The following is an 18,970-nucleotide window of genomic DNA, read 5'->3' on the forward strand; positions in this document are numbered from 1 at the left end:
GTTAAAATGTTTACAACCTAAATATCAAAGAGAGTGGTAAAATTAATTATGGTATAGCTACACGATAGACTAATGCATGCATTAAAAATTATTAACATTTCTTTTAATACCTAAAGGAAATCCCATGTTCATTGTAGAGGGCACACAAATTGTAAATATGTTATGATCTCAGTAAGACTGAAATATATGTAAGAAAAAGTACTAAAAGAAAATATACAAAAATATTAACAGCAGTTATCTATGGGTAGTAAAATTCAGGAATTTTATTTTATTTTAACAATGAACATGTAATATAATGAGAAAGCCTAAATTTATGAAAAATAACTTTATCTTGTATTTTATACCCAAAACTAATACATATAATTTATTAAGTGACCTCTTCAGAGATTTAAAGGACATTGTATAAATGTACTGAGTAGAGAAAAACACAGTGGTCAGCTGGTTAGCTCCCTCATAGCTGAATGGCTCATTCCATTATTATTAACATAATAATTATTCAACAACAAGAAACATTACTGCAATAAGACTGTCCAGTTATCTCTAAATGATCATCATTACAAATTAAATACACTGACCTCAAGAGTCTACTGAATTACATTTACATTTTAAGAAAGAAAGGGGAAAAAAAGGATAGAGTGTTTTAGGTACATTATTACCATAGTTCTCCATACACTTTACAACCTACTAGCATTACAAACTAAGCCATTTAAAATCATGGTAACTTCTCATTCAAATGCCTTTATGGATACAAAATGATGAAAGAAAATGGACTATATGACATAAATTTTTAAATACCCAACTGATTAACAGACATTGCTGGTTTGTGGTTCAGTAGTCAACCAACTTGCTGTGCTGTGCCCTTAAAATTTTTTAAAAGCCATAATAAAACTCTCTAGAACTAGTTGTATTAAAAGCTCAGTAATACAATTCATTTTTCACTCTTTAAAATCCTTACCCCAAGGATATATTTTTATTGATTTGGGGAGGGAGGTGGAGAAAAAGAGAGAGAAAGAAACATCAGTGTGAGCAAGAAACATCAGTTGGTTGCCTCCTGTACATGCCCTGACTGAAGACTGAACCTACAGTTTAGGTGTGTGCCTTGACCAGGAATGAAACCTGCAACCTTTTGGTGTACAGGACCACACTCCAACCAACTCAGTCACCCAAGAAAGGCAATAAATACTAGAATTTAAAGAGTGCTAACAGAAAAACCAGTAGATTCTCTAGATTCAAAATTTTTCTAAGTAATCAGGTTCTTTATCTGTAAAAAGGGGATTATGATAATATTTACTTTATAGGATTAAGATTTAATTAAATTAGAGCACTTAAAGTAATTTACAAAATGTAAAATATCAACAAGGTATTAAGAACAATGTCCCCCATCTAGGCCTTATCTAAAAGAAACAGGTTTCATCAAATCATTTCTAAATTCCTCAAGAGCTCTAACATTACATTTGTAAACAAAAGAATAATGCTTCTATTGCAAATAAGATATAGAACACACTAAGCATTTTTCTAGTATTCATTCAAGCTTGAAAACTGTGAGTTAAACCCGATAAAGCAAAACCTAAGATTAGGATGAAGAATAAAGATGTTTTTTGTACTAGTTTTAAAAAATTATTTTTTTCTGTGATAAAATTATCACTGTTAAATATACCCACAAGAGAACAACCACTCAAACAGTATCAAAAGCTATAAAGTGAAAAGTAAATTTCTTCTTATGCCTGCCCCCAAAGAATTCTATTTCTCAGAGGTTAGTACTGTTAAGATTTTTATATATCTACTGAGACATCTTTAGTATAGCAGTTATTAATCATACATAGAGTACAGAATTTTAGAGCTAGAAAATGTTGGCACAATACAACTTTCAACTTTATAAACAAGTAACCTGAAACACAAGTGATTTTTTTAAATTGTCATTAATTTCTGGAAAGCACTTTACAACTGATAAAATGCTTGACATAACTTATCTACCTTAAAATAATAACTATAATAATAATAATTATTATTATTGAGTTTATCGGGGTCACTCTGATTAACATAACTGTAAAGATTTCAAGTGTACAACTAACAAAACATCATTTGCATACTTGCATCTTTCACCCATCACCCAAAGTAGTCTCTTTCTGTCCCCCATTATTCCCTCTTTGCTCTCTTCTACCTCACCTCACAGTCCTCTTTCCCTCTATCACCATACTATTGTCTGTGTCTACGTGATACATGGTTTTAAAATTGTTTTAAAAGAATCTGCCCTGGCTAGGTAGCTTAGTTGGTCAGAGCATCGTCCCCCTATGCCAAGCTGCTGCTTTGGTCCCCAGTCAGGACATATACAAGAGTAAACTAGTGAATGCACAAATAAGTGGAACAACAAATTGATGTTTCTCTTTTCCTCTATATCTGTAAAAATCAATAAAGTAAAAAGTAAAACAAAAATCAACCACTGAATGCATAAATAAATGCATAAAGGGAAGAAATCAGCATTTCTCTCTCTCTCTTCCTTCTCCCCCCTCTCTAAAAAAAATAAATAAAAAAAATAAAAATAAGCCATGACAGAGTAGCTCAGTTGATTAGAGTGTCATCCTGATATGCTACAGTTGTGGTTTTGCTCTCTGGTCAGGGCACATATAGAAAGTAACCAATGAATGCATAAACACTAGTAAGTGGAGCAACAACTTGATGTTTATCTCTCTCTCTACCTAAAATCAACAATAGTTTTTTAAAAATTTAACAAAATAAAATAAAGACTTAGCAATGAGAGATAAGTTTGCATGTATCTTGAAGATTCATGCTTTTTAAGATTATTACAAAGAAAACTACTTTATAGATACAACTGAACAATGATTACTAAATATATTTTGAATAAAAAAATGACCAAAAACGTCAAAGTGAGAAGAAATAACTTGAAAGACAATTATATAAGAATTTCAAACATAACATAAATGTACAAAAAAACTATAAATAAAAATCAACTGAATAGCAAAGCACCTGAAAGATGCTACAGTATTCTTTCTGGCATAAAGAAAACCAGCGTTGGCCACAAAATCTGCATTGCCACTGTAGCTATGACAATCACAAAATCTGTATTATGATTAATGACAAAAATAAAGCTCTTGTTTATTAGGAGAATGTGTCAGATCAAAATTAAACAGAAGGGCAAGGAATCTCAAACTAATTCTGCTAAAATGGAGTTAAAAAATTGAAAGTACTGAAAGAAGTGAGCTTAATAACAGAGATTCTCACTTGTATTATAGAATACAATTGTAAAAGAGCAATATTTAAATTCAATTTAACAAAGGAATTAACCATTAATTATGTTATTTTTAGGTAAGTGCTGATTCTAAATTTATATAAATGCAATTATCAACATTTAACCAAAATAAAAGCAACTTAGATAACCAAAATAATCTCACTGGGAAAAAAAGAGAATACAAAACCAACCAAATGAAAAAATCAGAATAAAAGTTAATTGTGTGTAACTAACATATAATAAACTCTTATAAAATTTTAGCTTATATATATTCAATCTCCTCTAATTGTACCATATTTAAGAACATTTCTAAAAACATGAAAATGCAATGTAATTTTCAAGTGGCTTATATGTTACTAATAAAAGGTTAACTTCAATTTTTGCTTATCAAGACTGTCAATAAAATAGAAAAAAACTTGGAAGCTAACCAACATATCACCATCCTTCTAATTAAAAACAAAATCTCTGATTGCTTTCCAAGGGCAGAGAAATCCTCAAATTATTAATCAGAAGGGCCAGCTCATGGTTATAAATCTTCATGGGAGACCTGTTTTCCCCCTTTATTCAGTAACAAACTGAATAAAGAGGAGAAAATTTAAGACAGGCTGTTTTCCTCCATAAATGGAGCTGGTGTGGGTTTATTTCTAATTTATATTTGTGCTGGGAGTACCTCTTTAGAATCCCAACTTTTCAGGGAGATGTGCTACCTATTAGACATTCCACCTTGGAAGGGACTTATAGTTTGTTGAGATTAGAAAAGATCCTCAAGGTTAACTAGGCTTCAGTGCTCTGCTGACTCTCTGGAATCCTAGTTTCATTTAATCTCTGGTTTGTATTTCTCTTTTTGTTTTGCATGGTCAGTCATAAATGAAACAACAACAACAATAACAACAACAACAACAACAACAACAACAATTTGAGTTGTTTTCAACAAGAGTGTTAAACAGTTTGGGCCTCAGGTGCCGTAATGCCAGAAACAAAACCTACATACTATACTTTCAGTATCATTCTATTTTTTACAGCATGTTACCTATCAGAGCTCTTTTGGTTTCTATGATAGTTATTTCTTATAAGAATTTTAACTTTGTGTGTATATACCACTATGTATATATATTGCTTGAAGATTGGTTATCTTTCAAAATGGTAAAATATACTTACTCATTGGATAAAACAAGAATTAAAAACAGTAATTATATATTTTATTTAAAATAATTTATTATAGATAACAAATTATTCAATATAAACTAAACAAGGCTATTTTATTTTAGTAGTAATCCTTCTGCCTACAGAAACTCTTACTTACTTTGGAAGGAGAACCATCAGTAATTTTCACCAACTGCCAAAGAATCGAGTAATGGGAACACTGCAATGCCTGTACGACTATCTGTATCAAACAAAAAAATTCAAACAAATGAGACATAATTTACATTTGATGTTTTTATCATTCAGTAGTTATCATACTTTTTATCTTACAATAAGGTTGGAGTCCAAATTTTTATAGAATTAAGCAGAATGCATAAAATATTTAGTTAAAAAAAGGACAAACCAACATATCTTAGAGGATAAAGATAATATATCTTGGTAAATAAGGACCCAAACAACAGTATGTTTCAAACAAAAATGTATTATCATGAATATTTTGTTTAGATTTTTAAAAAGAGATGTCTAAAACTAATGTATCCCAATCTTATAACTAATTACTTATTTTGTTTTAAAGCATTTTAATGTGAAATAAAACACACAAGAATGTGCATAAAATATACAAAATTTGAAACTACTATAATATAGAATGTCAACTATAGTTTAAAAATTAAACAAGTAAAAAACATATAAAAGTTAATGATTGCTGTACATTATACTCCTATGACTATTTTTATATAACTGCCAATTTGTAAGTTTTAATCCCCTCACCTTTCAAACCCCCTTCCATCTGGCAAGCATCAATTTGTTCTCTGTATCTATGAGTTTGGGAAAAAAGTATTTTTGAACCATGGATGGGAATCTGCACATGAGGGTCAACTTAAGTCATAAATGAATATTTGAGTGTGTGGAGAGTATGTGTATGTGTAGGGATCCATAACTCCAACGCTGTTCAAGGGTTAATAATAATCTCCTTTCTCCCAAGGGTAACAATTATTTTTTACTTTTCAGGCAGTCAGTACATTTTAACAACCTAAGTCTGTATCCCTAAATACTAAGCTTATTATGCCTATTTGTGAACACTATATAAATGGAGTCATGGAATATGTATCAGTTTTTATCTGACTTCTTTCATTTAAACATTTGCTTTTTCTAATTTATTTTTTAAAGATTTTAATTTATTTTTAGAGAGATGGGATGGGAAGGAGAGAGAGAGAGAAAGATCAGTGTGTGGTTGTTTCTCATGTGCTTCCACTAGGGGCCTGGCTGGCAACCTAGGCATGTGCCCTCAGTGGGAATGGAACTGGCAACCCTTTGGTTTACAAGTCAGTACTCAATCTACTGAGCCACACCTGCCAGGGCACTATGAACATTCTTATACATGTCTCCTGGTACACCCATCTGCAGAGGTTCTTAAAAAAAGTTTTTAGTGCTCAGGACCTCTTTACACTCTTAAAAATTATTAAGGACCCCAAATGGTTTTGTTTATGTGAGTTATATATTGATATTATCATATTAGAAATTAAAACTAATAAATGTTAAAATATTTATTAAGGTATTTAAAAATAAACTGTTTATATCATAAGATAATAAATATTTCTTTAAAAAACCTAAGTTTTTTAAAAACATAAAAACTTAGTGGGAAGAATGGTAGTGTTTTACATTTTCACAAATCTTTTTAATATATGGCTTAACAGCAAACCAGAGTTTCAGATCTGCTCTGCATTCTGTTACAATATGCTGTTTTGATGAAGTATATGAAGAAAACCTAGAGTCATAGATCAGTTGGGGAAAAAGTATATTTTAACAGCTTTTATAGATAAATGTGTATATTCTTTGATATGACCCCAATCCAATACTCCAATTTGCACTTGTGAGAGAATGAGAATGAAAAAAACAGAGTAACACCTTCATGTTATACCAACAGTATGATCTCATGGACCTGTCCTGGAAACCTAAAGGGGTTTCTGGACCTTACTTTGAGAACCACCGCTCGAGAAATAAGAACGCTGGATCATACATTATATGTATGTTTAACTTTATAGTAGATAGTACCAAACTCTTGTCCACAGTGGATGTATCTGGTAGTCTTTGACAGTTTCCTGGCTCCAAGTTTTAACAAAGCTTGATAGCTTATTTTGAATTTGGTGCTTTTATTATGTATGAGTACTATTTTAAGGTGGTAGTATTGTATTTTGCCATGTATAATGTGTACTCACATTTTTGTGTGCATTGTATATGAGATTATTATATCCACATATAATGTGTATCTTTATTTTTCTCTAAAAAATATGGGTAAAAAAGTGTGCACTATACATGGCAAAATGTGGTAATTTACATGTCTGTAAATATCATGGAAATGGGTATCTTTTAATTTTTTATTGGTATCAAAATCTTGTTTTGTGAATTGTCCCTATTTTCAGAGAAACAACAGAATTCAGGAAAACGAAACATTAAAAGTCGTAACATAAGAGAGAATTTCATTTTAAAGAAGTCTTTTACTACGTTTTTTGTTAAATAGAAGGCTTATCTTTACGGCAATAAAGCATATCTAATAATATGATATTCCCTTATTACAGTGTCTCTATTACCTTTTCTACTTAACTAAAAACGTAAGGATGAATATATGAAGAGAATAAACTGAAAGAGAAATCAGTAAATGAGATGTTACAGGAAGGAGCTGAGAGCTTTAATTGGTTTTATTTTAAAAAATTCAGGTTTTATTTCTGGCTGGTGTGGTTCTATTTGCTGGAGCACTGTCCCATAAACTGAAAGGTTGTGTGTTTGATTCTCAGTCAGGGCACTACCTAGGTGGCGGGTTTGGTTCTGATCAGGGAGCATACCAAAATTCATTCATTCATTCACTCATTCATTCATCTATTTATTTACTTACTCATCACTCAAGGATAAGTTTATTGATTTTAGAGAGAGAGAGAAGGGATGAGAAAGCAAGAGAAATATGATATAAGAGAGAAACATCGACTGGTTGCCTCTTCTATGTGCCCAATTGGGAATGTAACCTGAAGACTAGGTGTGTCCTGAATGTGGATTGAATCTGCAACCTTTAAAAAAAAAATCCTCACTAGAGGACATGCCCACTGATTTAAGCAAGGGGGGAAGGGAGTGAGAGAAATATTGATGAGAGAGAAATATCAATTGCACCCGACTGACTGAACCTACAACCCAGGCATATGCCCTGGCTGGGAATCAGGCCCATTGTCCCTTTGGTTTATGGGACAACACTGCAACCAACTGAGCAACAATGGCCAGGACTAAACCCCGAACCCACAATCTTTTGGTGCAAGGGACGACATTCCAACCAGCTAAGCTGCCTGCCCATGGATCAAGTAAAGCATCCCCACTTTAATCTGTTTCATATATCAATATTCATCATGTTTACTTTAAAAGGGCTCCACTGCATTTTTTAAATAAAAAGCTCACTCTCACTGATTGGAAAGCATTTTCCTTTCTCAAAGGTATATAACAATATAGCTAATAACACTTCAAAAGAAAATTTAGAACTCTTCCTTCCAGGCTTTATATCAGTCATATTGATATTTTAACTTCCATACCAGCAATGTTATTCTAACTTGTCCAGAAGTCATTTATTCAGCAACTTAGTCTTTCTGTAGTATAGATGTGACAAGGATAAGCAATAAAAAAACTGGAAGAAAAAAAGAGATTGTTCTAACCTATGAGCAACAAAGTCCTTCTCCTGCTGTTTTCTTTCTTCTTTAAAAAGATTTTATTTGTTTATTTCTTAGAAGGATAGGGACAGAGGAGAGGGAGAGAAACATAGAGTGGTTGCCTCTTACATGTGCCAAGACCTGAGACTAAACCCACAATGCAGGCATGTGCCCTGACCAGGAATCAAACTGGTGAACTTTTGCTTTGTGGGACAATGCCTAACCAACTGAACCATATGGGTCAGGACCCTTCTGCCTTTTCTTCACTACCATTGTTCTGAACCTAGAGAGGGTCTTCAAAGGATAGCAAGCATTGGTCTGCTAGTAATCATTTTTTCCAATCCCAGTCCCTTGTCCTTGTGTTTCCCACAAACTAACACTGGTTCCAGGGAGGACCCAGTAATGTGTATTGCACATTTTGGGGCATAAGTAGTTAAAAAGCAGGAGTGCCTTTTCCATCTTCTCCTCTCCTACATGCCAGCAGGAGACCAATACCCCAGGACATTTGGGGTACCTGAATTACTGGGTGGTGCAGTGATACCCTACTTCCCCTAATTGTACTTAATGGTTATGGGAATGAGAAAAAAGTTTGTACTGTGTTAAGCCACAGAGATACTGAGATTAATCAATTATAGGAGTTAGCATTAACATAACGAACATAAATATTCTTTAACTATTAGCTCTTTTTAATAATTATTGTTAACTATTAAAGAAACTATAGCTGTCTAACCTTTGATAAGAAGACTGAATCAATGAAAATCATTCAACTTGTGGCTAATGATATCATATATCCTGAAAACGAACTGTATTATTCCATGTAAATTAAAACCAAGAGATAAGCTCCTAGAATTAGTTTAAGTTTAGAAAAACTAAATATGGATAAAAGATAACATCAGATTAAAAACTAAAGAAGAGTAACATAATCAGATGTTTCAAAAATATATCATTAGCAAGAGCAAAGAGAAGTGATTCTATTTGTTCTTTGTTAGCATTCCTCCCCCACCCCGCCTCTCTCTCTTTTCCTTTAGAGCAAAAGGGAGGGAGAGAAAAACAGCAATGAATGGTTGCCTCCTGTACATGCACCAAGAGGGGATCGAACCCACAATCTAGGTATGTGCCCTGCTCTGAGACTGAAACTGCAATCTTTTGGAGTACAGGATGATGCTACAACTGAGACCCCAGCAAGGCCACTTCTCTTTTTAAAAAAAATTTTATTTATTGATTTTTTTTAGAGAAGAGGAAATGCGGGTGGGGTGGGGGTTGATAGATAGATAGACACACACACTGATTTTTTGTTCCACTTATGTATGCATTGATTGGTTGAATCTTGTATGTGCCCTGACCTGGGAATGGACTACAATCTTGGTATATCAGGACAATGCTCTAACCAACTGAGAAAGCTGGCCAGGGCCTCTTTTTTTTTAGCATTTTAAATGTAATAATAATTGTACTATAAAGCATAATAGAACAGACTACCCAACTTAAGAAATGGTAAGATGCCAGTAACTTTGTATCTACCTCCAAGCTCTTCCCCTATTCCTTAGGGCTGGTAAATCATCCCACTAAATTTCATGTATATCATGCCTTGCTCTTAAAAAAATAGTTTGTCACATATATCACCTTTAAGTATTATCAGATGATACACTATTTGATTTGGCTAGTGTTTGAGCTTTTAAAAAATGTGTAACATTGTGTAGTCTTTTAAGAGAGCAGCTCTACTTCATGCTTGCTATACTTCTGAACACCTTAAGATTTAAAAAATTACAAATTCTTATGATCCACCATTGAATATTAAAAGTCAGTAGAAAAAACATTTAATAACAAAACGACCTGAATAGCCAAATCAATCTTGAGAATGAAGAAGAAAGAATGAAGAACATCATACTCCTTGATTCAAACTGAATTACAAAGCTGTAATAATAAAAATAAAATGGCACTGGCATAAAATCAGGCACAAAGATCAACAGAATGGAATGAAGAGCCCAGAAATAAACTCACAAATATATGGTCATTTAGTTTACGACAAAAGAATGCAAACGGACCACTATCTTACACCAGACACAAAAATGAGCTCAAAACAGATTAAACTTGAATGCAAGACCTAAAACCATGAAACTCCTAGAAGAAAATACAGTTGGTGAGCTCCCTGATACTGGTCTTGGCAATGATTTTTTGGATCTGACACCAAAAGCAAAAATAAACAAGAAAAAAATACATCAAACTAATAAGCTTCTGCACAGGAAAGAATACCAACAAAATAAAGTGACCAACTGAATGGGAAAAAATATTGCTAATCATGTATCTGATAAGGGGTTGATATCTAAAATAGATCAAGAACTCATATGACTCAGTAAGAAAAAAACCAAACCAATTAAAATGGGCAGAGAATCTGAATAGCCATTTTCTCAATGGAGATATATAGCTGTCCCTTGATATCCATGGGAGACTGTTTCCGGGACCCTATGTGGATACCAGAATCCAGGGAAGTTAAAGTCACTTAACTTAAAATCTAAAATGACATAGAATGATGAATATAGTAGACCCTCTGCATCTGTGGATTCCCAACCACAGATGGAAAATATCATTTTCAATTTGCAGGTGGTTGAATCCATGGATATGAAAACTCCATGTGAAGGGCTGACCATATAGATCACAGGTGGCAAACACAAGGTCTGCGGGCTGAATCCGACCCTCCACCTTGTTTCTACCAGGCAGCAGCACCAAGCTCTCGCTTAACTGTTAAGCAGTAGTTACATTTATACAGTCCTAAAATTATATTTGGCCCTTTGAAGGCAACTGTGAGGCTGATGTGGCCCCTGGAAAAAATGAGTGTGACACCCCTGGTATAGATGGCCAACAAGTATATAAAAAGATATTAAACATCACCACTCATTAGGGAAATGCAAAGTGAAACCACAGTATCACCTCACACATCTGTTACAATGGCTATTATCAAAGAAGTGATAATAAATGACAACAAATGCTGGTGAAAATGTGGAGAAAAGGGAACCCTTGTGCACTGTTGGTATGAATGTACAGGCAGGGCTCCAGCCAAGATGGAGGTTTAGGTAGAAGCCCTTCACTTCCATGCACAACCAAAAGGAGGATAACCACCAATCTAAAATCAATAAACCAAAAGTGCCAGAAAATCAAACTGCACGGAACTCTGGACAACCAAGGAATTAAAGAAAAAATCAACCAGAACAACCAGACCTGTAAGACCGCAGGCTGGGTGGGCAGAGCCAGCTGCTGCCGGGTAGCCGACAGCACAGGCAGGGCTGACTGAAGACATAAATGAGACTCAAAGGTGACTGTGGACTATAGCAGTTGCTACGGTGGGAGAAACTCCCAGTCTCACCTGAGAGTCCATTGGAAAATGCACTAGGGACAGCAGGCCAGCTACACCATTTCTTCTCTGGCCCCTCCCCGCCAGGCAGTGCCACAGCAACAACAGTTGCCCTACCTGGGTGAATACCTAAGGCCCCACACTCTTACAACTTATCAGGTGTGCCAAAACAAAGAAATAGGTCCCAAGTCAAAGAAGAGAGCAAAACTTCAGAAAGAGAACTAAGCGAGGAGGAGGAGATAGCCAACCTATCTGATGGAGAATTTAAAGCTCTGGTAATCAAAATGCTCAAAGAACTGATTAAGCTTGGTCGAAAAAACAAATGAAGGATACCTAAAGTGCAATAAAGCAAAATATTCAGGTAACCAACAATGACAGGAAGGAAACCAGGAGTCAAAGCAACGATTTGGGACAAAGGGAAAAAATAAACATCCATCCAGAACAAAATGAAGAAACAAGAATTCAAAAGAGTGAAAAGAATCTTATAAACCCCTGGGACAACCTGAAATGTTCCAATATATGAATTATAGGGGTGCCAGAAGGAGAAAAACAATAGCAAGAAACTGAAAACATATTTGAACAAATAATGAAGGAAAACTGCCCCAATCTGGCAAAGGAAATAGACTTCTGGAAGTCCAGGAGAGTCCCAAAGAAGTTGGACCCCAAGAGGAACACACCAAAGCACATCATCAAGTTACCCAAGATTAAAGATAGAGAATCCTAAAAGAAGCAAGAGGAAAGGAGAGAGTCACCTATAAAGGAGTACCCATAAAGCTATCAGTTGATTTCTCAAAAGAAACCTTGCAGGCAAGAAGGGGCTGGAAAGAAGTACTCAAAGTCTGGAAAGGCAAGGACTTACATCCAAGATTACTCTAGCCAGCAAAGTTTTCATTTAGAAAGGAAGGGAAGATAAAGTACTCCCCAGATAAGGTCAAGTTCAAAGAGTTCATCATCACCAAGCCCTTATTATATGAAATGTTAAAGGGACTTATCTAAGGAAAAGATAAAAAATATGAACAGTAAAAATGACAACAAACTCACAGCTATCAACAAATGAACCTAAAAGAAAAGAAAAGCAATGATAGCTAAGCAAACAACCAAAACAGGAACAGAATCAGAGACATGGACATCACATGGAGGGATTTCAGTGGGGAGGGGGAAGGAAGGATTAAGGGGGAAAAGGTACAGGGAAGAAGAATCATAACTCATAGGCATAAAATAGACAGGGAGAGATAAAAAATGATATAGGAAACAAGACTCAAAGAACTTATATGTATAATCCATGAATATGAATTCGGGGGGGAGAAATGCTGGAGGGTTGTCGGGGCAGGGTAGAGAGGGGTAAAGGGGGGAAATTGGGAAAACTGTAATAGCATAATCAATAAAAAAAAGAATGTACAGGTATACCTTGTTTTATTGTGCTTAACAGATGTTGAGTTTTTTTTTACAAATTGAAGGTGAGACCCTGTACAAGTAAAAATATTACAACTCATTTTATTGTGGTGGTCTGGAACCAAATTGTGAGGTATGCCTGTAAATAGGTACAGCTATGGAAAACACTATAAAGGTTCCTTAAAAAATTATAAGAGTATAATTCAGCAATTCCATTTCTGAGTATTTATTCAAAGAAAACTAAAACATTAACTGAAAACGATATATGTATGTCCCATGTTTATTGCAGCATCATTCACAATAACCATGATATGGAAACAACCTAAGTGTCCACTGTGAATGAATGGATAAAGAAAATGTAGAATATATAGACAATTAATTATTATTCAGCCATTTAAAAGAAGAAAATCTTGTCTTTTGTGAAAACATGGATGGACCTTGAGGGCATTGTTCTGAGTAAAATAAGTCAGACAGAGAAAGACAAATACTGAACAATCTCATATATGGAATCTAAACGACAACAACAAAACACTAACAAACCAAGATCATAATTACAGAAAAACTGGTGGTTGCCAGAGGTGGGAGGTAGGGGGTAGGCCAAAAAGGTAAATTGAGTCAAAAGTTACAAGCTTTCAGTTATACAATACAATAAATAAGCCATGGAGATGTAATGTATAGCAAAGTGACTATAGTTAATAATAAAATCTGTAACTATGTATGGTGAAGGACATTAATTAGACTCACTGTGGTAATCATTTCAGTATACACAAACATCAAATTATATTGTACACCTAAAACTAATATAATGTTGCACATCAATTATACCTCAGTTTAGAAACAAGAAATAATTTAACAACTTTTTTAATGGTTTGTTTAAATTTAAATAATTTTTGTGATCATTATGTAACTAAGCTTTGGCAGAAAGGGCTGAAATATATAGAGTCTATCAAATTTTCTAATGGTTCTTGTTCTGAAATTTCTACCAGGTGATAAATGTTTTCTTTCATTTTTATGGTTGTGTTTTGTCTAGAGCTTTCTAAACTTCAAAATATACACTAGTCAGGCTTTGAAATGGCCTTCTTAAGTATGAGAAATGACAACTACTCTTATTTTTATCCCATTTCATTAAAAAAACTAAGATATAATTTATATATAAAAGAAAATTACTGTTTTTAACATACAGTTCTTTGAGTTTTGACAAATACATAGTTATGGAACTACCAAAACAATGAAGACTAGAACAGTTCCATCATTCCTCAAATTGTACCCTCCCCCCATGCCTGGAGATACATTTTCTACACCTACAGTTTTGCTTCTAAAATGTATAATGCAAATTATACAGCATACAGATTTGTGCATCTGGCTTCTTTGACTCCATATATTGCTACGTAGATTCATCCATGTTATTGCATATAGTTCCTTCCACCCTACTGCTGAGAAGTATTCTTACCAGTTGATGGACATTTGAATTGTTTGCAGTTTTGGGCAACTCATAAAGCCATTATAAACATTCAAGTATAGGTTTTTATGTGAACTATTCATTTCACTTGGATAAACACCCAAAAAATGGACTGCTGGGTCATATGATATGTGCATATTTAACTGTATCAGAAAATGCTAAACTACTATCCAAAATGGTTGTATATTTTATATTCCCATCAATAACAGGAGTTAAAAATGCTTCCTAAGACTTATAGTGGTATCTAATTGTGGTTTTATTGAATAGTCTGAATTTCTCTAATGACTAATGGTTATAAGTTTTTTTATGTATTTATTTGCCATTGTCTTTGTTGAAGTAGCTTTTCAATTCTTTTGTCCATAAAAACAAAACAAAACAAAACAAAACAAACACTGTGTTGTTTTTCTTATTAATGAATTTTGAGAGATCTTCATATTTTGGGTAAAGTCAGTTATCAGGCATGTGATTTGCAAATATTGTCCAGTTATTAATGTGTCTCTTCAATTCTCTTACAAGTGTCTGATAGGAGCAGAAGGGCTTAATTTTAATGAGTGTGTTTGAATTTCTCTCTTATGGATAATGCTTTTGGTGTTGTATCTAAGAAATCTTTCATTAACTAACAATCAGAAGGATTTTCTTTGTGTTCTTTTAGATATTTTAGAGCTACAGGTTTTACATTTTGGTGTATGGTCCATTTTGAGTAAATTTTTTTCAATTTTTAATAAAATCATATTTGTTTCTTTTGAGACAGAGGGGAAGGGAGGAGAAAGAGAAAGAAGGAGAGAAACATCAATGTGTAGTTGACTCTCATGCATCCCCACACCAGGGACCTGGCCTACAACCCAGGTATGTGCCCTGACTGGGAATCAAACTCATTACCCTTTGGTTTGCAGGTTGGTGCTCAATCCATTGAGCCACAACAGCCAGGTCTATTTTGAGTACACTTTTATAAATGGTGTAAAGTATGGATTGAAATTCATTTTCTTTGCATATGGTTACCCAACTATTTCAGCACCAACTATTGAAAAGATGACCTTTTCTCCAAAGAACTGTCTTGGCACTTTGGTCGAAAACCAACTGATCAAGGAACTTTGCACGACACTGGGTGAGAGGTGGAGGAGCAGTGGCAGCCTGAGCTGCACATAGGAATGCACTCCTCCTTCCTGATCCCACACCAGTCTTGTCTTGCTCACCGACTGACGAAAATGGTGAAAGAAAGCATTATATTTTGGGGGTCAAACCCAAAGCCACCAGAAGTTGGAAAAGGCTTACAGGAAGCTGGCCTGAAGTACCACCCTCATAAGAATGCAAATAAAGTAATTTAGACTGATTTATCAAGCTTACTAACTGCTCTCTGATGCAAAGGGAATTATGTGACAAAGGGGAGGAACAGGCCATTAAAAAAGATGCAGCAGGTGCCTCATCTATGGACATTTTAAAAGACTTTTTTTTAATTGAAAGAGAGACAGACAGACAGGCAGACAGACAGGCAGACATTGCCTTGCTGCTCTCCCCATTTTATGCATTCATTGCTTGAGTCCTGTAATATGCCCTGACCAGGGATGGAACCTGCAACCTGGCATATCAGGACGATGCTCTAACCAACTGAGCTAGTCAGCCAGGGCACCCACGGACATCTTTTTTCTGTTTTTATTTTTTGGAGGAGGAAGAAGGATGCAGAGAGAAGAGGTAAAAATGTTGTACATCTGCTTTCAGTAACCTTAGAAGATTTATAAAATGGTATAATGAGAACACTAACTCTGTAAAAGAATGTGATTTGTGACAAATGTGAAGGCCAAGATGGTGAGAAAGGAGCTGTAGAGTACTATCCCAATTGCTGAAGTACTAGGATGCAAAAAAAAAATTCATCAGATAAAACCTGGAATGGTTTGGCAAATTCAGTCTGTGTGCATAGACATGCCAGTGTCATGGGGAATGGGTCAGTCCAAAACATAAGATGTAAAAGCTACAATGGAAGGAAGACAGTTTCAGAAAAGATTCTAGAAGTTCATATTGACAAATGTATGAAAGAAGGGCAGAAGGTAACATTCCTTGGTGAAGGACACCAAGAACCAGGACTGGAGCCAGGAGAGATATTATCATTGTTTTAGATCAAAAGGACCATGCAGTTTTAATGCATGAGAAAAAGACCTTTTCATGTGTAGGTATGTACAACTGGCTGAAGCATTTTGTGGATTTCAAAAGCTAATAGCTACTCCTGACGTACAAACCACAGTCATCACCTCTCATATAGGTCAGACTGGCAAACATAGAGATATCAAGTGTGTGATAAATGAAGGCATGCCATAGTTTATTGTTCTCTAACAACAGATCTCTAGTTTTGACCTTAGCCACTGATAGCAGTTTCTTAGGTATCACCCCAGAAATAATATGCCAACTAAAAGAACACGTACATAGATCGTATCATACTTTTATGTTCATATACCATTCTGCTCCTTACCTTTTTCATAACATTTATTCTCACATGGAATATTATAGCATGAATAATATAAAACTCATTATTTTTATAGCTACACAGCACTGCACAGAATTAAAACTATACTATCATATCTAACCAGTCCTCTATTGATGAACATTTAAATTATTTCATGTCTTAAGTTTTTATAAAAAATGCTAACATGAACATCTTCATACCTACATCTTTGTACACATGTCCAAGTATATATCTGCAGTCTAAATTCCTAGAGCTACAAACACTTAAATGAAGGGTATGTCCATTTTAATTTTGATAGAGAGTAACAAACTTCTAAATGGATGATACCAATTTAGTCTCACAGTGGTACTTTAGAATATGTCAGTATTAAAAAAAAAATAACAAACTTCATAAGGTAATCTCATGTATGTGGTTACCAATTACTGTAACAGAGCCTAGACTGGACAGAGTGAAACTGAGGTTACTTAGACAAAACAGGCAAGTACTACTGTAATTCACAAGAAAAAATATGAGGAATTCAACTAGGTAAATGGTAGAAGGGCTTGAAAAATAATGACAAGAAGAGATGCAGGAGGTACAATTTATAAAAATCAAAAGTTTTCTGATTTTAAGAACTACTTCTAATAAGCCCTTAAATCTTTAGGATCTGACACTGAAATACATTTTCGGTCAAACATGACTAGAAAGGTCATAAATTGGACACGTGTGTGTATGTGTAAGGGGTGGGGAGAAAATGCAAAAGGTTTTTAATTTGCATGTCCAAAGAATAGTCAGAAATAGGTACTAGAAATAATTTCTAGGCACAGTCAAGGAACTATGTGTGTAGTCTTCTAAGAAAGCATTAATTTATTATTTATACAATAAGCAATAACCTGACTGTTAAACTCAACCTCCATATCATGTTCAAGCTAAAGAAATGTATTGCTTTCCAGTTCATCATGACAGATTACATATTAGCATCTAATCTCTCCCCACTATTTCCACTGAAACAATACAAAAGATATTTGGAAAATACAAACTTACAGAAATTAAGAGTTTGACATGGGGAAGAAACCAAAGGCATGGGATATATTATAAGCAATAGTTGTAGATTAGGAGAAAAGATGAAGATACACTAGAAAGAATTTAAGTGCTTGGTTTGAGTGGTTATAAAGAGGCTATGTTACCTTAGACAAGTCATTTAATTCTCTATTATTTTCATCATCAATAAATTTTGGTCTTATATATTCTAAAGCTATAACAGCTGAAACTACTGGCATGAGAAAGGATAGATCACTGGAAGAAGAAGAAAAATTCAGTTAACCTCAAAGAATGAGGCTCAGAAATTTCTACTTGAATTGGTTATCATAAAAAACAAATAGTCAAGTATGTGGAAAATACAGTGATATAGTTCCCCCAAATAGCTATACAGTAACTTTTAAGGTATCCTAAAGATGTTAAGCACAAGCGAGGGTTCACAATAGCAAACATTTTGGTAGTTCCTTGATATCCTTGCTCTATTTTCTGAATTCTAATCAGAAGTACAGAGCTAGCATATACAAATGTGAGTGTGCATGGTCCTCATGAAGAACTGGTTGAATATGGTTTTTGGGTTTTCTTAAATTTTTAAAAAATATACTGATTTGAGAGAGAGAAATATTGATGCTGTTCCACTTATTCACAAGTTCACTGGTTGTCTCCTGTACGTGCTCCCCAATTGGGGATCAAACTTGTAACCCTGGCACATCAGACGATACTCCAACCAACTGAACCACCTAGCCAGAGCAGTTTTGGGATTTTCAATACTGGATTTCTAAAGAGATGTTTCTAAGAGTTGCTAAATGCTAAACAATTTCTAATTGCTAAAATGAATAAAAGTACAATCAAGTAATGATGAACTCAAATCTCATATAAGTGATTAAAGTTTAAGAATCTAGAAGACAAGAATAAATGTTTAGAAACTTAAAACCTTCCAAGACTAAACCAGGAAGAAACAATAAATCTGAACAGATTAACTACTAGCAAAGAAGTTAAAGCAGTAATAAAAAAACTCTGAACATACAAAAGCCCAGGACCAGATGGCTTCACAGGTAAATTTTACTAAATATTTAACTAAGAATTAGTACCCATCTTTCTCAAACTATTCCAAAACAATGAAGAAAAAATAATACTTCTAAACTCCTTCTGTGAGGCCAGCATTACTGATACCAAAACCAGACAGAGATGCTACAAAGAAAGATAAGCATAGGCCAATATCCTAGAAGAA

The 18,970-nt window shown here is 34.3% G+C and overlaps 1 protein-coding gene and 1 pseudogene across 5 annotated transcripts in view; one reads left to right on the forward strand and one right to left on the reverse strand.

Moving 5' to 3' along the window:
* The window catches only part of STAG1 (stromal antigen 1), a 387,806-nt gene that overhangs the window by 51,277 nt on the left and 317,559 nt on the right, over positions 1-18,970 (reverse strand). For all 5 annotated transcript variants that reach the window (XM_045856709.1, XM_045856706.1, XM_045856708.1 and 2 more), the window contains one exon: positions 4,551-4,631. In XM_045856709.1, coding sequence (XP_045712665.1) covers positions 4,551-4,631 — 81 coding nt within the window. The remainder of the gene's footprint in view (positions 1-4,550; positions 4,632-18,970) is intronic.
* On the forward strand, positions 15,476-16,580 carry LOC123830695 (annotated as a pseudogene).

The sequence above is a fragment of the Phyllostomus hastatus genome, unplaced genomic scaffold (assembly GCF_019186645.2).
Source record: "Phyllostomus hastatus isolate PE091 unplaced genomic scaffold, TTU_PhHast_1.1 phas_scaffold_129, whole genome shotgun sequence".
NCBI classification, from domain to species: domain Eukaryota; kingdom Metazoa; phylum Chordata; class Mammalia; order Chiroptera; family Phyllostomidae; genus Phyllostomus; species Phyllostomus hastatus.